Source organism: Diaphorina citri, unplaced genomic scaffold (genome assembly GCF_000475195.1).
Source record: "Diaphorina citri unplaced genomic scaffold, Diaci psyllid genome assembly version 1.1 scaffold43, whole genome shotgun sequence".
Classification (NCBI taxonomy): domain Eukaryota; kingdom Metazoa; phylum Arthropoda; class Insecta; order Hemiptera; family Psyllidae; genus Diaphorina; species Diaphorina citri.
Genome location: NW_007377480.1, coordinates 1 through 26,236, shown reverse-complemented (window position 1 = coordinate 26,236; position 26,236 = coordinate 1). Strand labels below are relative to the sequence as shown.

The 26,236-nt window shown below is 38.1% G+C and overlaps 1 protein-coding gene across 1 annotated transcript; it reads left to right on the top strand.

Annotated features, from left to right (window-relative positions):
• The first annotated feature begins 21,694 nt into the window (after positions 1 to 21,694).
• LOC103514299 (UNC93-like protein MFSD11) lies at positions 21,695 to 25,844 on the top strand. The gene is made up of 3 exons (XM_008479172.3): positions 21,695 to 21,935; positions 24,995 to 25,164; positions 25,709 to 25,844. Exons 1-3 carry the CDS (start codon positions 21,741 to 21,743, stop codon positions 25,842 to 25,844), a joined length of 501 nt encoding a protein of 166 aa, XP_008477394.1. The 5' UTR covers positions 21,695 to 21,740.
• Positions 25,845 to 26,236: the final 392 nt, after the last annotated feature.

The following is a 26,236-nucleotide window of genomic DNA, read 5'->3' as shown; positions in this document are numbered from 1 at the left end:
ATGTACTTCTACTTTAGAGATGGGAGACAGGGAGTACGAGATACTCCCTAAAACAGACACACTCATAGATACTCCCTAAAACAGACCAAACAAAAAAATCCGTACGCATTTCGTCTTTTATACAGAGTGTAACTAAATACCAGCGAGACAGCGAGTAAAACTTTAGCTGGTTTTTTAAATCTTTGTTCGGTAAGACTGTAGTGTTAAAGCGCCTTGAAGGAGAAGAAGAAAAAATCTTGGTTTGGGCCGAAAAATAACAGGAAAAGCTCTGTCCCTAATCATTCCTAACCTGGTTCGAGGTTCATCAAAGAAAATTTAAATTTCCAAAAATGCTCATCATTGGTAAAGCTTGGTTACAGTTGTTCCAACTTGGTTAAAGAAAAAAATAAAATTAAGTGTCTTTTTGTCTCTCATTCTAACTGGTCCTGTGCTTTATTACAGGTTATTCCCCCAACAAAACTTTCCAGTGCATGTTGATTTAATCAATGATTTCCGAGAGTATCCAAAACTTTCCCCAACTCTGCCGTCAATCAAGTGCAGGCTTACGGGGAACAAATCCACCTAAAGCTCACAATTAATTACTTTCGATTCCTAATGGGATTTAAATTACTCACGTTCAAATTTCAACTAGGGTTCATTTCGTCTGATTACCTTCCCTAAACCTTCTAAAAAAGTCGAGATTCTCGATTTGTTATCGGAAATAGGGAATGGGAGGGAGCAGGGACAAACTGAAATTGGTCAGAAATGTCAGAATGAACCAAGTGCCGAAACGTCTCGCCTGGGGAAAATACGAAAATAGCTATTCTCCCTTTGGTCTTCGTACATGAAAAGTACAAGGAATTCTTTCATCACATTTCTTGAAAAAGAAAAAAATAATAAATAACAGGTGCCTCAAGGTGGGAGCAGTGACCTTCCGTAAATTTGAAAAACATGAAAAAGTGAAATTCCAGAGAAAAAAAGGTAAAAAAAAGGAAGAAGAAAAAGGTAATTTGAAATTTTATTACATTACCAACTTGGGTATCTATTTTTTTACCTGCAATTAAAATTACGTAAAACAAACTTCTAATTTTTTATCATAATAATTAATTAAAAATAATTTATTGTGAAGCGAAAAAAATTAGGTGATTAAATAAATATATGATTGAAAATTACACACAAAGAAAGACTATTTACACTTGAAATTTCATGAGAAGATTTAAGAAAAAACACCAGAACCAGAGAGTGAACTTGGCGAAACTTGTGTGACGTTTGTCCAAATGGGCAACGGCACCACGTGTGAAAAATGTTCGGGATTTGAAGGTACAAAGCACACTTAACGCAACAATCCAGGCGAGGAAACAGAGAGAAAAAAATTGCACAGATGCGCCGCGCACATCGGGCGCTCCGAAATTGTAAACACGGGGAATATGAAGAAGTAAAAGAAGGAAATTGTTAACAACAAATTTGATAAAGAAAATTTCCCATGCCCTCCTCCTACCCCACCTCTGAAACACATTGGGGTATCAGCTGCTGCCCCTCACTAACTAATAATAATGGGTTTCTTGCCAGGGGGCGAGAGGAATTCAGGCCTACAACCGCGTGACTCAGATGGTTCGGGAACTTTAGCCTTGCAATTTGTACTCGTTTTGTCGATTACGAAACCCCCAGTTTGTTTCCTAGATTTTCTTCTTTCTATTAGATTATGGATGCAAGTACTTCGTTTGTAACCTTTTCAATTTCAAATAAGGAAACTGCCGCTGCGCTGGAGAAGCGGGATGGTAATAGTGTTTTGACCTATCCGAGTTTCCAGCGACAGGTGAAATTATCTCCGTACCCTAAGGTAATAAATATGAGGGTTACCACCTCCATTCTTTTACTTCAAATCTCTGAAAATATAACTCAGCTTGACTTCGAAAAACAAAGGACCCCCTGGAAATTCTCAGCCCGGGAAAATTCGCAGTCTTTTCAGCTCTCATATTTCTTTGCGAATTCGGTGTTTAAATGATCTGACATAGGTAAATAATCCTCCTGTACGTACATTTTATATCAAGCTGGGTAGTTCAAAGGTCATTTTAGACGAGCAACCTTGAGGAAAATGTTATTATGAAATCAGAAGCCTTGATGAAAATGAGACGTTACGAGTGAACTTCGCCGGTTCGGAAAGGATGGGCTAATGGAACTCGGATCCTCGTCCCACATTTTTCGGCAGTCGAATATTTCGACATCGTTTAGGTCCTTTTTTCGTAAAGATTTGATAAGGGGAACTCTAACAAGGGAAGTCTTATCGCCCCGAAATCAAAGAGAAAAGAAGAGCATGATAGGAGTCGTTCCGAGGACGAACTTTATCTATCTGGCTCTAAGTTCGTCCCAGGGGGGGAATTGAACCCGTTAGCTAGCCCTTATAAGGCAGACGCGCTATCCTCCGAAATCTAAGGTAACCAGGCACTAATAGGCTGGTGACGATGGAGAAACAGAAGGTTTGTTTATCAGAGAGAATTTAAAATGCCAAAAGCTGGAAATTGGAACACACACTTATGTATAACTAGTCTGGCAAGAGGAATTTTGTAAGTCACAAGATTTCACCTGATGTTCCTGGGAGGAATGTAATTATCCAAAGGATTTTTTTTCCCCCAAGTAGATAATGTATACTGTTAGGTAACGAACTTCCCCTAAGACTGACTGTAGCGACCGGTGCCAGCATGGTAGGTAAACATTGGATTTTAGGATTATTGAGATATTGGGAAAATCCTACAATGCTGCAGTAAGCACCGAAGTTGTGACATAATAACAATAACACAAAGAAACTGCATTTACTTTACTTTTACATTTAAACAAACTTCACGTCCGTCTATCATACCTATCCTTCCAATTTTATTGGCCCTGTCCCAACCTCTCATTCCCTTTTCCTATTCTTCTTGTTCTACTGCCCTCTTCCATTTCTTGTGCTTCTTTGTCCCTCTTCCTTTTCATGTGCTTCTTCTTTTTGTGTTTCTTCTACTCGTGTGCAATGTAATAACTGTAATAAGATTACAAGGGGTGGGGGACCAAGTTATTCAGGAAGGGGTGTGTGGTAGAGAAAAAGGGATGGGGAGCGGAGGGCATAGAGGGAGAATAGGAAAATGATAGCTAAAAAGAGAGGGGGAGAGAAGAATAGCAATAGTAAAGCAAGGAAGTAAGAGGGTAGGTAAAGGAAAAATAAGAGGGATGAAGGGAGGGAAAGGGCGAAATAGGGAGGAAGAGAGAAAGAGACAAAGAGAGAGAGAGAGAGAGAGAGAGAGAGAGAGAGAGAGAGAGAGAGAGAAAGAGTGAGGGAGAGAGCGGGAAGAAGCTTGGTACGGAAAGTAATGTAAAACAGCTGGGAATAAGCTTACTCGTCACTTTCGCGAGAAACATGTTTGGAGTGACGAGGCGGGGCCAAAAAAAGCCCCGCGGATTTCCCTAGTCAAGATAAATAGCCTTGACGTTCTGCAAAACGACCGCGCCTTCTGCGACAATCCGAGGAAAAGTCTAAGCACTTAAGCTCAAAAGAAATATTAATGTATTTTTTGTTTGTAATGTTTGCATCCGTTTAATTCCAGAATTAAATATATTCGCCTACATAAGTAATGGGATACTTACAGCAGTAATGCGATCATTGCGTGAACAAGAAAAGTTTTAAATCATATCCTAGGTTAGGTCTGAACTTGTATAAAAAGCCAAATTTCAAGATAGTGTGTGAAGAAGATACAATATATTCGCCTACATAAGTAATGGGATACTTACAGCAGTAATGCGATCATTGCGTGAACAAGAAAAGTTTTAAATCATATCCTAGGATCCTAGGTTAGGTCTGAACTTGTATAAAAAGCCAAATTTCAAGATAGTGTGTGAAGAAGTTGTAAGCATATGAATTATGAAAAGTAGCAAGTACAGAATATGTACATGAATCATAAAACGGCGTATGCGTTGGATGGAGGTGTAAGCAGCTAAAAGCTAAATAAGAAAACTCGTAAATGTACAAAATGACTCGTGAAAGTGTAATTACACTAAGAGGAATTCTCTACATAGGAATGCACGGTTGCAGTGTTGTGATGATGTTGAAGGCACTATAAAGCTCTGAAATTCAAAACTCGAGCGTGGAAAATAAAATCAGACTTGAATACTGCACGCTGTACGTTACTCGGAATTTGCTTTTAAAAAATACCTGCAAGCTGTGAGAATTAACGTTCTATATACGCAGAGACTAAGCGACAAAGGGTTGTTCAGGGTGTTGTCAGTTAATGTTGTTCATCACTCTTTGCACTAAAATGGAAATATTCCTTGTATTATGTAGATTTGTGATGAGCCGTCTGAGATTGCAGTCTCTTAGAGAGGGGATAGATTTATTACCTCCTTTATATCCAGTTTAGGAAAAGCAACACCCACCCTGTGAGGCATGTGAACATTTCAATCATGCTTCTGTTCAGATTAGCTTTTGAACTTTGAGAAATCTCTCGTAATAATTTGAACTCGCGTTATGATATTTTCCTTATAACAACCTCTCCCTTTCCCCAAACGTAGGTATGAAAACAGTGTGACTTCTTTCCACCCCTACATATTTCTCGCTGAAGAAGGAATAGAACAGTTGCGCTTACTTGGGTGATGTTTCAAAGTCAAAGAGCAGGAAAAATGAGGAAAAATTCTTTTTCTTCTACGACTTCTAGATCCCGGGATAAATCGATTAAAAAAATACCGATAAATCTTGAACTCTAACGTCACGGCATGCGCTCGCGCACATGATGACGTCACATCAAATGTTCCGAGCAAAGCTCCCTCGCAGGCAACACATTAATGTGGTTCAACAATTTTTTTTTTTTTTTTTTTTTTTTTTTTTTTTTTTTTTGCTGAGTTGCGATAAAACGGCTATTTATTTTTCTAATGATGGACACAAAACGTTGATGTAACATCATTGATGATCACGTAGGTGATGAAATAAATTCCATTTTCCAACGTGAATTGTACATCAGAAAATTCAGGAATTGAACAATAGGTCACCCCCATGACCCTGGGCTTCGGATTTTAGGCCCTCAGTGGACTGCAAAACTGCAATCGCTGCACCTACGTCCTACACTTCTGCAACCCTCGGATTCGTTGTATCGTTTTTACACGTACGAGTTATGCAGAAATTAATAAATTTATTCATTTTCCAATAGAGGTTTTACCACTTCAAAACCCATCATGAATATTAAAGCGGGCAAATAGAATCCGCATTAGTGCTTTTTGCATTTCATCAAAACCCCCATTTCCTTCTCACTGCCGATGTTTCAGTAATATGATATTCATATGTTATAAAACTTTTTCCTCCCTTGTGAATATTCTGAATGGGGGAAAAATTTCTGTGGAACGACAACCTGTGAGGGGAAATATAATTCCACACCAAACGACATAATCGAATCAACACTCGCATGGGTTGAGCACTTCAAAACGATTCGACGAAAATGAAAACGCGAGCTCATTCAGATATATCGCATGTTCCACAAACATGAACTCTGGATTCTGAATGTGGAACAATTGGGGGACAATCCTCTTCCATCCTGAATATTAGAATTCTGAGTCAAATCCCAAATCTACTGAAGGAAAATCAAACCCTTCAGAAGAAAATGTGCATACAGAACGAGTAATAGCTTCCACTGTGCAGCTACCTAGTCTTACAAATGAGTGATGGTAAATTTTACGAGTAAGACAGAGTATACAGCTGAGGTTTTTATCCCCGTACAAGACTTGGAGCAGGGTTTACTTTTTCTCCTGTCGATTTCCAGCATAAAACCATCATTAAATCTTCTTACAAAAGCTGGAGAAACTCTTGGCATTAGAATTTCCTCTCCTCCTCCTTCATCTCTTAGTCCGTCTCCTCCATCTCTCCTTACTTGTTTTCACCTCCTCCTTCTCCATCATCTTCTCTTCTTCGCCTCTCGGCTTCAACCACCTCTTCCTCCTAATTTTTTTCCCCTTTTTATTCGAACATAAAATATGCAGGATTCAGGAGGCATTTCATTTTATTATGATTGCTCAGTGAGACATTTCGCTGAGCTGAGAGATAACAGTTCGGAGCATGCATCCAGGAAAAAAGCTGACGAGGATTAAGTTTAGCTTTTCCTCTTCTTTTGAATTCCGGATTTCCAATGGAGCAGTTGCAAATGGGTAAAAATTATTAATAAATGAGCCGAGAGGCGAAGAAGAGAAGATGATGGAGAAGGAGGAGGTGAATACAAGTAAGGAGAGATGGAGGAGACGGACTAAGAGATGAAGGAGGAAGAGAGGAAGTTCTAATGCCAAGAGTTTCTCCAGCTTCTGTAAGAAGATTTAATGATGGTTTTATGCTGGAAATCGACAGGAGAAAAAGTAAACCCTGCTCCAAGTCTTGTACGGGGATAAAAACCTCAGCTGTATACTCTGTCTTACTCGTAAAATTTACCATCACTCATTTGTAAGACTAGGTAGCTGCACAGTGGAAGCTATTACTCGTTCTGTATGCACATTTTCTTCTGAAGGGTTTGATTTTCCTTCAGTAGATTTGGGATTTGACTCAGAATTCTAATATTCAGGATGGAAGAGGATTGTCCCCCAATTGTTCCACATTCAGAATCCAGAGTTCATGTTTGTGGAACATGCGATATATCTGAATGAGCTCGCGTTTTCATTTTCGTCGAATCGTTTTGAAGTGCTCAACCCATGCGAGTGTTGATTCGATTATGTCGTTTGGTGTGGAATTATATTTCCCCTCACAGGTTGTCGTTCCACAGAAATTTTTCCCCCATTCAGAATATTCACAAGGGAGGAAAAAGTTTTATAACATATGAATATCATATTACTGAAACATCGGCAGTGAGAAGGAAATGGGGGTTTTGATGAAATGCAAAAAGCACTAATGCGGATTCTATTTGCCCGCTTTAATATTCATGATGGGTTTTGAAGTGGTAAAACCTCTATTGGAAAATGAATAAATTTATTAATTTCTGCATAACTCGTACGTGTAAAAACGATACAACGAATCCGAGGGTTGCAGAAGTGTAGGACGTAGGTGCAGCGATTGCAGTTTAGTCCACAAAAAACGGTGACTATTTTATTGAACAAAATCTTTAAACAACGTTAATTCCCTAAGAGCTGGTGATTCCGTTCAAGCATGTCGTCATTACCTATCAGCAAACATGTTATCATGGCGATGGCGGATTTGTGGTTAAAGGATTAGGTAGCGGATCAATCCCGTTGTACCTACTCCACGCACTCCGGTGCGGTGATGGTATAAGATGCCTTCAATTTCCATCGCAGGAAACATGGAATTCAAAATTTCAAATGAACTCCAAATATGTATGTCTGCTCGTCTGCACTAAACATCTCATCATGGCTAATGCCTTTAACCTCTTTATGATGCCTCCTCAACGCCAATGCCAATGCTCCCTAGACCCTAAGCTTCAACACTTCAGAAACACTTCTCGGCTTGGACAAGTGGACAACCAGCAAGTACTTATCAAGTTACCATGTTGTAAGCCATCGGCATGTGACATGATGGTACTTGATGTCAAATATCCCACGTCAGAAGTTCTTACCTATTATCAATCAAGCGCGAGTGTGTGCGAAACAGAGAGTGGGTTTTTATCCCCGTACAAGACTTGGAGCAGGGTTTACTTTTTCTCCTGTCGATTTCCAGCATAAAACCATCATTAAATCTTCTTACAGAAGCTGGAGAAACTCTTGGCATTAGAACTTCCTCTCTTCCTCCTTCATCTCTTAGTCCGTCTCCTCCATCTCTCCTTACTTGTATTCACCTCCTCCTTCTCCATCATCTTCTCTTCTTCGCCTCTCGGCTTCAACCACCTCTTCCTCCTAATTTTTTCTGCTTTTAGCTGCTTACACCTCCATCCAACGCATACGCCGTTTTATGATTCATGTACATATTCTGTACTTGCTACTTTTCATAATTCATATGCTTACAAAGGATTTACTTGGTAGTATGTACATAGCTATGTAGTGTAAAGTTCTATTTAGACTGTCGAAGAATGGCAAGTAGTCCTTTGGTGTGCCACAGTGTCAACACTTACACAGGCAGAATAGGGACACTGGAGATTTTGAATAGGTTCCATAGATGGAACTTTAAAAACAGATGTCTTAACTTAAAGAGGACAAGGTAGGAAGCTAGCCGTTCCGAGGATGAACCTTATCTGTTTGGGGTAAAGTTTACCCCGGGCCGTCCGGGCGGGAATCGAAATGGCGCTTACAAGGCAGACGAACTGTCCTCCAACTAGGCTGGCGACAAAGGAGAAACAAAAGCTATGTTTATCACGGAGAATTTAAAATGTCAAACGCTTGAACCTGCACATAATGAGTGAGGAACCCCTGCCCATGTTTTTGTGGTATATTGATCAAGATATCCAATCTGCAGTAAATTCGTGACCTGACACTGACATGTGACAAATGAGGGACAATATAAGGCCAAATTGACTAATAATATGCTACGAGCCAAGAGGCGAAATATTGAAGGTCAATAAATGGCCTATGAGAGAAAGTATGTACCTACACCAAAAGGGATTCGAGTGAAATTTTGTGTTTTGGTGTGCGGGTGGAATATTTTGGGATCTACACCAAACAAAAAGTTCATGAGGGCTTAGGATCTTTTGAAAATTGTTCTTTTTTTATAATGGGGTTGGGTATCCCACATAACCAGTATTCTCACTCTCACACCAATGGCCTTTCACTTACATGTATTAGGTATAATGTTTTTATTTAAAGACGCAAGGGAAGGGGTATGAACAAAACAGGCTAAATAAGGGCAAAAAAAGACAACTTTTTTGTCCTTTTATTATTCTGCAATATTTTACAGGGTTCAAAAGGAAAATATTGAGCAACGGCCATACCTAGGGCAACGTTAGAAAATAATATCTTGTTGTTTCTATGCATACCCTGGTTTTTGCTCTGGACGGGAAAAAATGGGGGCAAGGGAAACAATTTTTACATTGTCACAAAGTTGACATAAAAAAAAACAATGCCCGTATGAAACTTTGTTCCAAACTTTTTTTTTTGTAAAATGAAAGAGATGTGACTGCTTTTAAACTTAGTATCATTTTATTTGGCTAGTAGCTAGTACCTACTCGTTAGGTTGAATTAGACACGGAAAAATTACCATGCGTCATGCGTTCAAGTAAAAGGATCTATGTAAGCTTACGATCCCAAAATTCGTAATTTATAATGTACTGAAAACTCCGTCTCCGTATTCTTCAAACAAAACAATAAATTTATAAACCCATTACTTCCTGTTTCATTACTTGCAATTAAAATTTGATATATTTCCTACACGAGAGATAGAGAAAGGGAGAAGGAGAAATGAAAATTGCTTCCCAAACCACAGGCGAATTCGAACACAATTTTTCAAAATTGATCACGAGCTTATATCTTCAAATAAAACTTATTTCTTCAGGATTTGGTACACTGGTACACATTCTCTGTTCTTTCTTTCGTAATTTCCTCACTTTCCATGAAGACTTCGTCTGTTTCTTTTTGAGCGAAGAAAAGGAATTTCACATAGTTCGGGCAACATTTGTGCTTTTCACTTAAACCGCAAACATTTCACAAAATATATCCAGGGTCTTATCAACATCTCGGTCGAAAATTTCCTTCCTTTTTTTTCTCTCTGATAAGCAAAATATTTTTCCCTTTGATCCTTTTTTCTTCTCACTTCTGTATCCCTCTTTTCCTGTTTCACTCCATTCCATTCTCTTTTTTTTTTTTCCTCCTTCTACCTTTGTAGTCTCGACCTTAATACCATATCCTGCAACAAACATATTTCTGTTGACATTTGCTGTCACAATGATTCTTTCAGTACTTTAATTCCTAACAGCATCTGATGTTGTTAGGATTCTGTGTTACTGGTCTTTTTCTTCGCCTTTTTTTTTCCCTTTACTTACGAAACCCTCCTCTTTGACTCGTTCTTAACATAAATTCGCTTGTCTTTTCGCTTTACCATCTCTTTATCCATGTCCTTTCAAATTCCATTCGTTAATTCCTTTTCCCTTCCTGAAATTCTGCCTCTTTGAACTTTCCAACATTTTCTTCGCAATTCTAATAACGTTAGATGTAGTAACCTTTATTTTTGCTTCTCATTCTTTTTGATCCTTCCCTTCCTGAATGGCTTTACGGCTCTTTTCAGTAGGAACTTGTAGGAAGAAGTATGGGAATTGAGGATTAATATAGCGGTCTCAGAAAAGGTTAACGTGTTCAACTTCACTGAAACATCCTGTATAACCAAGTACCAAGTGAACATCGTATATTATGAAGGATTTCACGTCATTTCCAATAAGGAAAAATATCGCCGCAAATATTTCAAATATGAGAAGATACATGTCTGCGTACTGTTATTGCCTGGGTCGTTTATCTCAAATTCAAGTTTTCATTCATGAGACGAGGAACTTGCGAAGGAAATGCTGAACACAGAACACTAATAGAGGGTGAGATTTTCTTGTTCTGCTTTGTTTGAATTGCTCTTGAAGTGTGCCGTTTCGCAAGGAATCTACAACAAATTTAGAGCACTCTGCTCGCTAGAGCTACGCAACCTTTGAACTATTGAACATGAACAATTAGAACACTGTCAGACTGATCAGCTGAATCTCGAAGTGTGGAAGAAATAATTGTTAAGATTGTCAGCATTTTTTCACATGAACACTTCGGCTCAGCTTTTATCATAATTATGGAGGGCGAGCTATGCTAGTTTGCTTCTCTAAAATCTCTAGCCTCCTTACCACCCTCCTGGATAGAACACTTCTTAGCCATAACTCACAAGTTTCACGTCTATTACTAGAAATTTTTACTATGCCTATCACGTCTATTACTAGAAATTTTTACTATGCCTATCACGTCTATCAAGAGAAACACTTTCCTATAGGAACGTTCTTCGTGCTACTTATATCTATTCAACACACATGCAACAATCTACATTAAGAGGGCAAAGCGTCTCGACTTTTCCTTTCCTCCCGTCTCTTACCTGGAAGTTCTGGAACTTGATTTTCTTCCTCCATCCTGCTTCGCTGGAAAATCAAATTTCCTCTCCAAATGACAAGATGACGTCACCAATTCAAACAAGTTGCTAGGAGGCCGGATGCACGGTACACATCAATTCCTGACACATTAACTGATGAAGACTTGTGCTGGATGCTCCAGCGGGTGCTTCCCACAGAAAAGGAAGCTGTGCTGAATAAAGTTCGATTTAAGAGGCAAAGTAGGTAATAGAGTTATAGTTTTTAAAATTTAAATGGGAAGTCCCGTTTTACTGAAAAAGCAGTTCAGTTTTCATATTCAATATTTTTCAATTATTTTTATTTACAAGTACATTACCAGGTGAAGTAAGCATGATTGAGTTAGAATTCAGAACTTTTCAAATACAAATAGACTGTCACTGATCAATGAAAGTGGGGAAACTAATGAAATATATGAAAACCAACAAGCAAAATGTTGAAAAAGCAAGCTTTTATGTAAAAAAAAAAGTTCTTTGATGAATACTTGTTCCACATTTAGTGGAATATTTATTCCACTCTCAAAAAAGTACTCAATATGTGCCAAGTTTAGGGCAATATACTTACGTAAAAGATGATGTATTCAAAATGGTTCAAAAACTCTTCACAAGATCTAAACCAAATGAAGAGATCTCAGGGTGAAAACATGATTGATGTATTGAAGAATTAAAATAAAAAGCCGAAGCCAGACGTAGGTTTTATTTTCTTCGATTATTCGAAGAATATTATTTTATTGAATTAGTCACTCAATAACGATCTCGTAAAGCCTCGATCTCGTAGAATTTTTCTATCCAAATTTATCTGAATCTGCAAAGTTTAGCGGATAAAAGTACACTCAGATATGCTAAGGTCTAAGCACTTGTGTACATAATAAAAAGCACACCAAAATTAAAATCTGAATTTTAAATTTACGTTGACACGAAAGGTTTTCTGCTGCCTAAAGGAAAAAACACCAAAGTTATGATTATGAAGCGAAACTGTCGAACTTCCCACAGCACTTCCAACCTGGCATTAGACGTTGTTGAAAATGACAGCTATGGAAAAAATGAAAACGTAAAAAAATGGAAAGTGTGTGTAAGTTGAATGAAATATGAGCTCTGCCACCATTGGTTACAAACGTCCTCTTGAATGCTTTGGGAAAATTATATTTTCTAATACCTACGTACCACCGCTTTATGCACCCCCGAGTAAGTAAGGTACAAAAAAGCGACTTCTCGAATATTTCACACCAAGTACAAGTTTCGCGCAACTCTTCATAGTTTTTCAGATTTTCTATACCTACCACCACCTTCCACATATTGGAAAAATTAAATTTAAAAGTTTGTAGGTAACGTTTTTTAATGAGATTGTTCTACAATCTACATAATTATAGGTACAAAACTTTCTATTTGATTTTTTAGAAATTATCTGAGGACGGACGGAGAACGCCAAAAGATGTCTTCTTCCCCTAACACTAGCTTTTTATGTATACCTAGTACCTACTACGACCATTCCATTATCGGACAATCCCTACTAGCTATGTATACTTGCTATACTATCATTCTATTTTCAGTCCCTACATTTCCCATCGCAGGGTTCAGGGGTCCCTAAAAAAGCACAAATGAAAAGAAGTGATTGGACAATTAGATGATTGGTAAAATATAAAAGGAGAAGAAAGAAGGGGAGAAAGAGAGAAGAAAGAAAGAGAAAAGTAGAGGAGAAGAAGAAGTTCGATAGAGGGTGAGAAACTTTATAGAGGACAGAGGAAGGACAGAGAGATGGGGAGAAAGAGAGAGAAAAGTAGAGGAGAAGAAGAAGTTCGATAGAGGGTGAGAAACTTTATAGAGGACAGAGGAAGGACAGAGAGATGGGGAGAAAGAAAGAGAAAAGTAGAGGAGAAGAAGAAGTTCGATAGAGGATGAGAGACTTGAAAGAGGACAGAGGAAGGACAGAGAGAAGGGGAGAAAGAGGGAGGAAGAAAGAGAAAAGTAGAGGAGAAGAAGAAGAAGTTCGATAGAGGATGAGATGAGTTCGATAGAGGATGAGATGAGTTCGATAGAGGATGAGATGAGTTTGATAGAGGAAGAAGAAGTTCGATAGAGGATGAGATGAGTTCGATAGAGGATGAGAAGAAAGGGAAGACGACAGAGGAGGAAGTTCAATAGAGGGTAAGAGACTTGAAAGAGGAAAGAAGGGAACTAGTAGGTTAAGAGGAGTTTGAACAGCACTTGAGAATATCAAATGTCTTTCTTCCAGAGTCCTTCAATGTTAACCCAAAACTGTCCACGAACCTAGAGCCTAAACCAGAACCACCAGAATATAAATCCAACTCAAACTAAGAACTTGGCATCTAAGGACCTATAAATACGTAACCGTAGGCCGGTCAGTTACGTTCAGTTTTGCCTCGCAGAACAAGTTCAAGTCACAAAACTATGAACTTTCGGTGACTGGCTATTGGCTGTGCCACCTGAGTGACCTGAGTAGAGCCACTCATGAGTCAAGAGAACTTCCCTTGAGGATTCATCCCCCTTTGGAAAGTTGAGGAGCTGGGTTCTCTTACTAAGAGAGTTTATCGCTTCTTGAAAACCATTTCTAAAGTGAAATTATGGTAGGAAGGCCTGGTAGGCTTCCTCTCTACAGGCTTTACTTACCTATGCTACTTCTTTCTGTTACCTATTCTAGTTCCTTAGTTTTCCATTAGACTTTCTATTACCTATTCCAGTTCCTTAGTTTCCCATTAGACTTTCTATTACCTATTCTAGTTCCTTAGTTTTCCATTAGACTTTCTATTAACTATTCTAGTTCCTTAGTTTTTCATTAGACTTTCTATTACCTATTCTAGTTCCTTAGTTTTCCATTAGACTTTCTATTACCTATTCTACTTCCTCCGTTTTCCATTACACTTTTGATTAGCTGGGTTTTTCTCGGTTCTCGTCTTAAAGTTCCATTATCCACCATAACTAGGGTTAAGTAGAGCCTTAGTGTCTTCACAAAAGGTTTTTACAATTATATTCCCCGGGTTATCGCAACTTAAGCACGTTCCTCTCAGCTATCTTCTAACCCCACAGATTCCTCTGCCTCTTTGTCTACACCTTCCTTTCTTCTTTACATTTTTTCTTCACTCTCTTTAAAATCCACCCTCTTCGTCCTCCTTTTCTTTCTCTTTACTTTTTTTCTCTTCCTCTTTCTTTTGGATTCTTTCAGGCTTTCTATCCCCCTTCCCCAGATCCCTCTTCCTCCTCTACAATTATATTCCCCAGGTTATCGCAACTTAAGCACGTTCCTCTCAGCTATCTTCTAACCCCACAGATTCCTCTGCCTCTTTGTCTACCCCTTCCTTTCTTCTTTACATTTTTTCTTCCCTCTCTTTAAAATCCACTCTCTTCGTCCTCCTTTTCTTTCTCTTTACTTCTTTTCTCTTCCTCTTTCTTTTGGATTCTTTCAGGCTTTCTATCCCTCTTCCCCAGATCCCTCTTCCTCCTCACTCTCTTTAACAATCACCTCTAATGTTAGGCTCCTCTAATCTTAGGCTATTTCCATGAAAAGCCTAGAGCCTAGAAAATAAAGTTTAGTTTGGTGTGACTATTACATTTAGGGGAAAATATCTAATAAAATGTAATCAAAACTATTAGGTATCATAATACTGATCCCCCCCCCTCCTCCCCTATTTGTTTCTCCTCATTTTCCTCTACCTTTCTTTTTCTCTCTCTCTTTCTCTCTCTCTCTCTCTCTCTCTCTCTCTCTCTTTCTTCATTTAACAACTTTTGATGACGTCATGTTAAGTTTGTTGTTTTTAACAATCTCTTGAAACGACAAATCCTCCTCCTCCTCTCTCTCATCATCCCACCCTCTCTCCCTCATCCTTCCCCTTTCACACTTCCTTCTTTTCCTACTTCCTTAGTTGAAAAGTAGAACATCGCTCCCATGGCGTAGTGGTCACTGCGCTCGCCTTGCACGCGGGAGACCCGGGTTCGATTCCCGGCGGGGTCAAGAATGCAAATGTATCATGCAAATGATTGATTCCGTGACTGGCTGTTGCGGGGCCCACTCAGCCTCGTGAGGAAAATGAGTAGCTATGATATACAGGCACTAATAGGCTGGTGACGATGGAGAAACAGAAGGTTTGTTTATCAGAGAGAATTTAAAATGCCAAAAGCTGGAAATTGGAACATACTGAACATATACTTATAACTAGGCTGGTAAGAGGAATTTTGTAAGTCACAAGATTTCACCTGATGTTCCTGGGAGGAATGTAATTATCCAAAGGATTTTTTTCCCCAAGTAGATAATGTATACTGTTAGGTAACGAACTTCCCCTAAGACTGACTGGGGGGCGATGCTGAACCTAAGCGTAATGTTATTTCGAGACTTTAAGACATGGCAGGGGGTGATGGTGTTTTGATGAAAACTAAAACGAGATTGAAGATCGTGAGGCTTTTGCATAAGATATTAGATGAAAGATCTTGCCACAAATACAAAGCAAAAACCCCCGTTTTAGATTTCTGCGAATAGAAACAAGAATAATAATAATAATAATGGTGAAACATTGTTTAAATATAGCTCTAATCATAGGACCTCATCTTTTAAATTAAACTTTAGTGTGCGTACTGTAAGTAGATATTTATTACCTACGTAGGTATACAAAGGTAGGTACTAGAAATATCTGCCTTACAAAGTCTCACACTTATCGCATGGTAAACAATATACCTAGGAAGAATCTAGATATTGTACATATTACCTACATTTATTTTAAAAAATATAAACTTTCCTCATAAAAAAAAGTTCATTGTATACGACCGTTCCCAGCCTCAATTAAAAACATTTTTCTTTGGTAAACAATATACCTAGGAAGAATCTAGATATTGTACATATTACCTACATTTATTTTAAAAAATATAAACTTTCCTCATAAAAAAAAAGTTCATTGTATACGACCGTTCCCAGCCTCAATTAAAAACATTTTTCTTCTTTCCCCTCAAGTTATTCTTTAATTTTATCTTTTTTGTTTGGCCTGTAATGCCTAGGGCTGGTCGCCTGTTTTTGACTTTTCATCTGCCCCAGACAGGTAATTGGCTTCTGTGACTTAACTGTAGCCATAATGGCTCATTCCTGCAAAAAAGATGATGAAAAATTAGACTTGGAAGTGTAGTGGTTAGCGTTGTGTACTTTGGATTTAGAGGTCGGTGATCCGAGCTGAACATCACCAACCAGTGTACCATAGCTGTGCTGAATAAAGTTCGATTTAAGAGGCAAAGTAGGTAATAGAGTTATAGTTTTTAAAATTTAAATGGGAAGTCCCGTTTTACTCAAAAAGCAGTTGAGTTTTCATATTCAATATTTTTCAATTATTTTTATTTCCAAGTACATTACCAGGTGAAGTAAGCATGATTGAATTAGAATTCGGAACTTTTCAAATACAAATAGACTGTCACTGATCAATGAAAGTGGGGAAACTAATGAAATATATGAAAACCAACAAGCAAAATGTTGAAAAAGCAAGCTTTTATGTAAAAAAAAAAGTTCTTTGATGAATACTTGTTCCACATTTAGTGGAATATTTATTCCACTCTCAAAAAAGTACTCAATATGTGCCAAGTTTAGGGCAATATACTTACGTAAAAGATGTTCCACATTTAGTGGAATATTTATTCCACTCTCAAAAAAGTACTCAATATGTGCCAAGTTTAGGGCAATATACTTACGTAAAAGATGTATTCAAAATGGTTCAAAAACTCTTCACAAGATCTAAACCAAATGAAGAGATCTCAGGGTGAAAACATGATTGATGTATTGAAGAATTAAAATAAAAAGCCGAAGCCAGACGTAGGTTTTATTTTCTTCGATTATTCGAAGAATATTATTTTATTGAATTAGTCACTCAATAACGATCTCGTAAAGCCTCGATCTCGTAGAATTTTTCTATCCAAATTTATCTGAATCTGCAAAGTTTAGCGGATAAAAGTACATTTTCTTCGATTATTCGAAGAATATTATTTTATTGAATTAGTCACTCAATAACGATCTCGTAAAGCCTCGATCTCGTAGAATTTTTCGGGCGTTTGTCGATTCCCCCGAATTTTTGATTTGTTTCCATTTCCGGTGTTCTATTCCCCCGATGAAATTTTTGGGTAGCCATGGACTGGATGTTCTATTCCCCCGATCTTGTGTGTACAGGTAGAAAATTAGAGTATGTCGATTCCCCCTCATAACAAGATATTAATACCTATTCTAGTTCCTTAGTTTTCCATTAGACTTTCTATTACCTATTCTAGTTCCTTAGTTTTCCATTAGACTTTCTATTACCTATTCTAGTTCCTTAGTTTTCCATTAGACTTTCTATTACCTATTCTAGTTCCTTAGTTTTCCATTAGACTTTCTATTACCTATTCTAGTTCCTTAGTTTTCCATTAGACTTTCTATTACCTATTCTAGTTCCTTAGTTTTCCATTAGACTTTCTATTACCTATTCTAGTTCCTTAGTTTTCCATTAGACTTTCTATTACCTATTCTAGTTCCTTAGTTTTCCATTAGACTTTCTATTACCTATTCTAGTTCCTTAGTTTTCCATTAGACTTTCTATTACCTATTCTAGTTCCTTAGTTTTCCATTAGACTTTCTATTACCTATTCTAGTTCCTTAGTTTTCCATTAGACTTTCTATTACCTATTCTAGTTCCTTAGTTTTCCATTAGACTTTCTATTACCTATTCTAGTTCCTTAGTTTTCCATTAGACTTTCTATTACCTATTCTAGTTCCTTAGTTTTCCATTAGACTTTCTATTACCTATTCTAGTTCCTTAGTTTTCCATTAGACTTTCTATTACCTATTCTAGTTCCTTAGTTTTCCATTAGACTTTCTATTACCTATTCTAGTTCCTTAGTTTTCCATTAGACTTTCTATTACCTATTCTAGTTCCTTAGTTTTCCATTAGACTTTCTATTACCTATTCTAGTTCCTTAGTTTTCCATTAGACTTTCTATTACCTATTCTAGTTCCTTAGTTTTCCATTAGACTTTCTATTACCTATTCTAGTTCCTTAGTTTTCCATTAGACTTTCTATTACCTATTCTAGTTCCTTAGTTTTCCATTAGACTTTCTATTACCTATTCTAGTTCCTTAGTTTTCCATTAGACTTTCTATTACCTATTCTAGTTCCTTAGTTTTCCATTAGACTTTCTATTACCTATTCTAGTTCCTTAGTTTTCCATTAGACTTTCTATTACCTATTCTAGTTCCTTAGTTTTCCATTAGACTTTCTATTACCTATTCTAGTTCCTTAGTTTTCCATTAGACTTTCTATTACCTATTCTAGTTCCTTAGTTTTCCATTAGACTTTCTATTACCTATTCTAGTTCCTTAGTTTTCCATTAGACTTTCTATTACCTATTCTAGTTCCTTAGTTTTCCATTAGACTTTCTATTACCTATTCTAGTTCCTTAGTTTTCCATTAGACTTTCTATTACCTATTCTAGTTCCTTAGTTTTCCATTAGACTTTCTATTACCTATTCTAGTTCCTTAGTTTTCCATTAGACTTTCTATTACCTATTCTAGTTCCTTAGTTTTCCATTAGACTTTCTATTACCTATTCCAGTTCCTTAGTTTCCCATTAGACTTTCTATTACCTATTCTAGTTCCTTAGTTTTCCATTAGACTTTCTATTACCTATTCTAGTTCCTTAGTTTTCCATTAGACTTTCTATTACCTATTCTAGTTCCTTAGTTTTCCATTAGACTTTCTATTACCTATTCTAGTTCCTTAGTTTTCCATTAGACTTTCTATTACCTATTCTAGTTCCTTAGTTTTCCATTAGACTTTCTATTACCTATTCTAGTTCCTTAGTTTTTCATTAGACTTTCTATTACCTATTCTAGTTCCTTAGTTTTCCATTAGACTTTCTATTACCTATTCTAGTTCCTTAGTTTCCCATTAGACTTTCTACTACCTATTCTAGTTCCTTAGTTTTCCATTAGACTTTCTATTGCCTATTCTAGTTCCTTAGTTTCCCATTAGACTTTCTACTACCTATTCTAGTTCCTTAGTTTTCCATTAGACTTTCTATCACCTATTCTAGTTCCTTAGTTTTCCATTAGACTTTCTACTACCTATTCTAGTTCCTTAGTTTTCCATTAGACTTTCTATTACCTATTCTAGTTCCTCAGTTTTCCATTACACTTTCTATTAGCTGACATTAGACTTTCTATTACCTATTCTAGTTCCTTAGTTTTCCATTAGACTTTCTATTACCTATTCTAGTTCCTTAGTTTTCCATTAGACTTTCTATTACCTATTCTACTTCCTCCGTTTTCCATTACACTTTTGATTAGCTGGGTTTTTCTCGGTTCTCGTCTTAAAGTTCCATTATCCACCATAACTAGGGTTAAGTAGAGCCTTAGTGTCTTCACAAAAGGTTTTTACAATTATATTCCCCGGGTTATCGCAACTTAAGCACGTTCCTCTCAGCTATCTTCTAACCCCACAGATTCCTCTGCCTCTTTGTCTACACCTTCCTTTCTTCTTTACATTTTTTCTTCACTCTCTTTAAAATCCACCCTCTTCGTCCTCCTTTTCTTTCTCTTTACTTTTTTTCTCTTCCTCTTTCTTTTGGATTCTTTCAGGCTTTCTATCCCCCTTCCCCAGATCCCTCTTCCTCCTCTCTCTCTTTAACAATCACCTCTAATGTTAGGCTCCTCTAATCTTAGGCTATTTCCATGAAAAGCCTAGAGCCTAGAAAATAAAGTTTAGTTTGGTGTGACTATTACATTTAGGGGAAAATATCTAATAAAATGTAATCAAAACTATTAGGTATCATAATACTGATCCCCCCCCCTCCTCCCCTATTTGTTTCTCCTCATTTTCCTCTACCTTTCTTTTTCTCTCTCTCTTTCTCTCTCTCTCTCTCTCTCTCTCTCTCTCTCTCTCTTCATTTAACAACTTTTGATGACGTCATGTTAAGTTTGTTGTTTTTAACAATCTCTTGAAACGACAAATCCTCCTCCTCCTCTCTCTCATCATCCCACCCTCTCTCCCTCATCCTTCCCCTTTCACACTTCCTTCTTTTCCTACTTCCTTAGTTGAAAAGTAGAACAGTTTTGCCACCCCTCCCTTCCTCCCCCTCTCTCTCTCCCTCCCTCCCTCCCCCGCTCTGTTAACTGGACATCTTCAGCATTTACAAAAGTGACAAACTGACGATTCTCCCCCTCCTCCGTCAATATTATTTAACAACAATATATTTGCTTTCTCCCTCTCCCTCCATAAGTCTCATCTTTGTGTTGGTTACTTTTTCTCCTTCCTAAGCTCTTGCCTCATTATTTGGAGAGGAGAATTGTTCTTTCAGAGAGCGTGAGGAAAAGAGAGAGAGAGAGAGAGAGAGTCACCATCACATGGAACTGGACATCTTCAGCATTTACAAAAGTGACAAACTGACGATTCTCCCCCTCCTCCGTCAATATTATTTAACAACAATATATTTGCTCTCTCCCTCTCCCTCCATAAGTCTCATCTTTGTGTTGGTTACTTTTTCTCCTTCTTAAGCTCTTGCCTCATTATTTGGAGAGGAGAATTGTTCTTTCAGAGAGTGTGAGGAAAAGAGAGAGAGAGAGAGAGAGAGAGAGAGAGAGAGAGAGAGAGAGAGAGAGAGTCACCATCACATGTTCTCAAAGCCGTACAATGTACACGAACATCATTTTGTCAACACTGAACACACAGAAGGTTAATGCTCATTCTCTTATCAACTGAAAATTAACCACAGACATGTGCGCAGTAAATTGAGACGAAATGTGAAAGGGACTATTGTAAGGCTTAAAAAATGATAGAGGTGTTACATTTAGGAGGTCTTATCGTCACGGAATCGACGAGAAATAATTTTTGAAATGTTTCTTTCATTGAGACGAAATGTGAAAGGGACTATTGTAAGGCTTAAAAAATGATAGAGGTGTTACATTTAGGAGGTCTTATCGTCACGGAATCGATGAGAAATAATTTTTGAAATGTTTCTTTCTATAGGTCCCCTCCGGGAGAGAGAAGGACGATAGGACAGAAGAGGGCCGTCGTTCCGAGAAAGAACTTTGTTTAGAAGAAAGTTCGCCTTATTTACAAAGCAGGCGGAAGCGCGCTACCTTCCAAGCTAATTAGAGTTAACTAGACTGGCACTGGTGTCCGGACACTTCACCCGGCACTGTTAGAGTGCTTTACCAGCCCTGACTAAGAGAGCCTTTGGTTACGTAAGGGTTAAACTTTGCACAATTCCTTTCATGAAGACATTATTCCTCATTCCGACATCTGTAATCCCTACTATTAGAATGCTTTAGGTCCCCTCCGGGAGAGAGAAGGACGATAGGACAGAAGAGGGCCGTCGTTCCGAGAAAGAACTTTGTTTAGAAGAAAGTTCGCCTTGGATGGACGGGAAACGAACCCGCAACCTAGTGTTTACAAAGCAGGCGGAAGCGCGCTACCTTCCAAGCTAATTAGAGTAACTAGACTGGCACTGGTGTCCGGACACTTCACCCCGCACTGTTAGAGTGCTTTACCAGCCCTGACTAAGAGAGCCTTTGGTTACGTAAGGGTTGAACTCTGCACAATTCCTTTCATGAAGACATTATTCCTCATTCCGACATCTGTAACCCCTACTATTAGAATGCTCTACCAGCCCTGACGAAACGCGCCTTTGGTCGTAAGGGTTAAACTCAGCGCAATTGTCCGAACTGCATTCATGTGAGCCAGGACTACAGTTCTACAGTGTTAACTCTAGAACCGATGGTCACGGAATGACTGTCGGTATTCACTCAGTTGTTGACAGTTACGCTATGAGTGCTAACGGCGTTACTAAGACGGCCGGAATGAGAAGTGCGTCGAAATGTGACTCGGGGGAACGAGAGAACTTTTTCAAAATGCCCGCCGTTCTTCTGGGCATCTCGTTTCTGGTTATTTTCTCGGGATTTTCAACCTTGGAAAATTTGCAGGTAAAGGCGAACTTTTATTTCATTCCTTTCTCTATCTAGGTATAATCGCAGTATTTGGTGTTCTGTAGGTAATACATATTTTATTTTCTATATTTTATAAAATGTCAAAATAAACAAATAAAAAATATAAAAAAACAGTGGATTTACTTGAGCCCTTCTCCTGAAATATTCGTACCCTCAAATCAGTCCTCATTACTACGTATAATAGCTAATACCTCGCTAAATAGGTGGACAATATAAAAGCACTAGATTTAACACTAGAATATCCAATTGTCTACCCGTGAAACGCTATGGTATTATATAAAGTTAATCTCTCTCTCTTCCACCTACACCTAGTCCAAGTTCTAATTCCGGGACGTGCAAAATTAATTACAATGGATGTTTTCAAATCTCGTCCACACAAAATAAACATTAAGCCCTTGGAGATACGTATAATTTCATGTATCCCATCGCAGGATGGGAATATGGTGACATTAATCAATGCTGTTATTTTATATTAGCTAAAAATAAAACAACCGCAGGGTTATGAAAGTAATTTTTAATAAAATTGATGACCATAACCACGAGAGTATGAGCTAACAGCTTTTTTCAAGCCCTTTTATGTCCGATCTTACCACAGAGCTTTCAGTTAATCCCCAACCTAATAGTTAGCTTGGTTGGTAGCGCGTCTGCCTGGTAAGCACTAGGCCGCGGGTTCGATTCTCGCCCGGGTTGGATTTTATCCTGAAGGGATAATGCTCGTTCTCGGAACGGCTGGCTTTCTCTTATCCTGTCCTCCTTCTCTCTTCGATTTCGGGACGATAAGACCTTGGCAGTTACAGTTCCCTTTATCAAACCTCTTAAAATAATAATAATAATAAAATCAGTTAATCCAGAGATTAATAAATATGTACTAGCCTGTGTAAATCAAATTGGTAACGTCAAAGAAAACCCTTGACACTGCGTTATCTCTCAGTGGTAAGATCGGCCATTAGAGTTAGGACCGTTAGCCACGGGAGGTATAATTTAGTGTTTTACTTGTATAATACCTGCATGTAATAGTACATAGGTAATATTATTACCTATGTATTAAAGGAGAGGATGTCTCAATTTGGATTTGAACCCGAGACCCCCCGCTAACCAATCGAGAGCTTAGCCACTACGTTTTGTTGTTTAGACTGCTGGGGTAAAGGGACTTTTCAGTTCTATTCGGGCAGGATAAACAAGGTATTCTATTCTATTCTATTCTACGTTACCAAGAAATCTGGGTTCCCCCATATGTATACTCGTACATGTACAACCCTTCCTTCCCAATTCCTTCCCCCGCCCACTCCTGCAGCATTTAAGAACCCTATTTCAATCATTCCTTGGGCTCCTTATCCTATTGGAAGGAAAGTAATGTAATCGGGTATTCTAGTTGCTCCACTTCTATTTACAGAACGGTTAAAGGCCAAGACAAATGTATATTTTTTTACTGAACGGATTAAATTAAAGAAAAATGACCCTATCCCATTGAAACAACAGGTTGCCCATTCAATCTTGGAATAATGAAACGGAGGGTGATTTATGGGTGTCATTACCACTTTATTGACCACTGTGTGGATGGTATACACTATACAGTGTAGTCTCAAGATTTATTATCCTTGCGGTATGGACAAGACATTGCTATTTGTTTTGGTAAAATCAGATTTTTTTCTGTGGTATGGACAAGACCTATTTAAGCTTGTGGAAAATCAGATTAAAGTGAGAGTGGACGAATAATTTTAGTTTCAAACACAATTACGCAAGCTTCAGTGCAATTAGACTTCAATCTTCAGTAACTGATGCTCACTAAAAATAATAATAATAAAAACACCTTCCCATTCAAAGCAAGGTAGTTTTTTTTTCTTCATCAGAGAGTAGGAAAATTGCCCAAACTCCATATGTATAGTCAGAGGGTCTTCTATTCTTTGTTTACATCATTTACTAATGTCTATATCTATAAATGTATAGCATCAAGTCATGTCGTCACATGAATGACCATTTAGTCATCCGGAACTAACCGCGTGTCTGGTGAGTGGTGACCCAGGAGTCAGATGGTTATCAAATTATCAATCAGGTTCACATTAAGGTGACCTGTTGAGACCCATACAAGACTTAAAAATATCCATTCAAAGTCAATGTTATGCAAAAAACTGTCATCCTTTAAACCTACAGATTAGTCAGAAGTTTTCTCCACATTTGAATCTCAGATCAACGTTTTTTCAAAATTAATGAATTGGACTAAAGTGTCCCTTCTAATGTCTACTTCAAAAGGATACAAAATAAATGATCACTTTTTATTAATAATAGGTAATAAAGAGATTTGATAGAAGGAACGGTAACAGGAAAAATTAAAAAAAGAGGATGGAATAGGAGAAAGCTAGCCGTCCTTAGAACAACTCTTATCTGTTTTGGATAAGTTCGCCGTTAGGTAGGTAGGCAAGTACTTACGCCCCTGAAAATTCGAACCGACACTTTTTGCACATGCATACGTTATTATTTACGTTTATGTATATAAAAACAAGAAACCACTAAAAATCAAAAAAATCTCGGTTAATTGCCTACACCTCCTAGGTAAATATGCAATTATGCATGCATAAATAATGACCTTTCATGCATTCTTCAAATTGATCACATGTAATCCAAGTAAAGCAGTTAAAAAATTTACCTTTTTGCTATCCGGATAACTGAACTTTTCCGTCAAAAGAAATCCGTAGGAAGTTAGGCAGGTATACCTGAAATCACAAAATCGATTTAAATAAATTACCTATAGGTAGGTGTAAAGCAGACTTGAGTTACCTACTTACTTGCCTACAATTATTCAGTGCCTAAACCACTTATAAAATATTATTCTATCTTGGAGCTTTCTTTTGCTGTCCAGTTAAGTTAAAGGCATATTCTGCTCATTTCTCTTTATTGGACTGGCTCTTTCCTATCTTCCTCTCTTCGATTTCGAGACAATGATACTTTAGCAGTTACAATTCCCTCTATCAAACCTCTTAAAACAGTAATAAGAAACGAGGCCAATTGCCTTGGTATAATTTTTTTTGTGCTTTCAGAAAATTCTCCTAGCCAGTGTCCAATATGAGCAGCCAGACTTCGAGGGCGATGGCTACACCAGTCTGGGCATTCTCTATTCCGTGTTTGCCATCAGCATTTGGTTCTCTCCATCCATCATTAGCGTCACGGGCCCTGTTCTGGCCATGGTGATTGGGGCATCCGGATATGTGTAGGTATAATGAAGTTGTGTAATCATTTGGGGTTTTCTAAAGATGCCGCGGGCCTAGATAGTTTATAAGACCAGCCACTCAGCACTCACTCTCAGGTAGACCTAACAGGTACACCTGAACAGGTCCGCCAGTCAGGTCTACCTGATAGTGAGCGGTTGGCCTAAAACCCATAGGTACCTAGTTATATAGAAAGCAATTACATCCAATTACCCTGGACCATTTTCATAAGGGACATAGAAGTCCAAGGAAATGACTTCACAGAAAAGTCTTTCAACCCCACTCGATTCTCAGAAGAGAGGGATGGAGGGGACAAGGGAGGGAGAGAGAGGGAGAGAGACAAAAACACAGAAAGAAGGAGCAAAAGAGACAGAAAGAGGGAGGGAGAGTGGGAGAGAGAGACAGGGAGAAATTAATAGGATCAAAATTCAAATCAGGTACGTAAGTACTCAACACCCCTCTGTAACGAATAAAAAAGACTACCTACACAAGAACTTGAACCAAGGACATACAAAGTATCAAACTGTGACACAAACTCTATCGCAGGCTCTTCCCCATCTCGTTCATTCTGGAATCGACGTTCTATCTGTATTTCGGCGCTTTCATGAACGGAATAGGGTCGTCGCTCCTGTGGACTGGACAGGCCAACTATTTGAGTCTAAAAAAACGGATTATTTGGTAGAGTGAATTGATGAGAGAGCGAAAAGAGGAGGAAGACAGGATAGGAGAAAGTTAGCCGTTCCGTGAACGAACCTTATCTGTTTAGCATAAAATCCCCCTTTGGAAAAACCTAGAATTCTAGCCTTATCCCTCCCAAGTAGGTAAGTCTTAAAAAAGGAGGTTTTGGTAGAAGGGACCTCTATCAAAAGACTTTTCTATTCGCACTTAATTGTCTCTTCACACAATCGCACTTAATTAATTGTTCATTCACACTATCGCCCTTTTTAATTGTCCTTTCATGCTTTCCAGTGAATACTTGGCGGTACTGTGCAGTTTTCTGATGGGTCTGGGAGACTGCTGTGTGCATACCGAGCTCTACTCCATTCTGGGCACCATTTACCCCAACGAGAGTGC

What these genes read in the sequence shown, in the direction of transcription:
- LOC103514299 (XM_008479172.3), top strand. Translation starts at nt 21,741, where the DNA reads ATGACTGTCGGTATTCACTCAGTTGTTGACAGTTACGCTATGAGTGCT. An exon ending in CAACCTTGGAAAATTTGCAG is followed by an intron (nt 21,936 to 24,994) that starts GTAAAGGCGAAC and finishes TTGTGCTTTCAG; the next exon opens with AAAATTCTCCTAGCCAGTGT. An exon ending in ATTGGGGCATCCGGATATGT is followed by an intron (nt 25,165 to 25,708) that starts GTAGGTATAATG and finishes ACTCTATCGCAG; the next exon opens with GCTCTTCCCCATCTCGTTCA.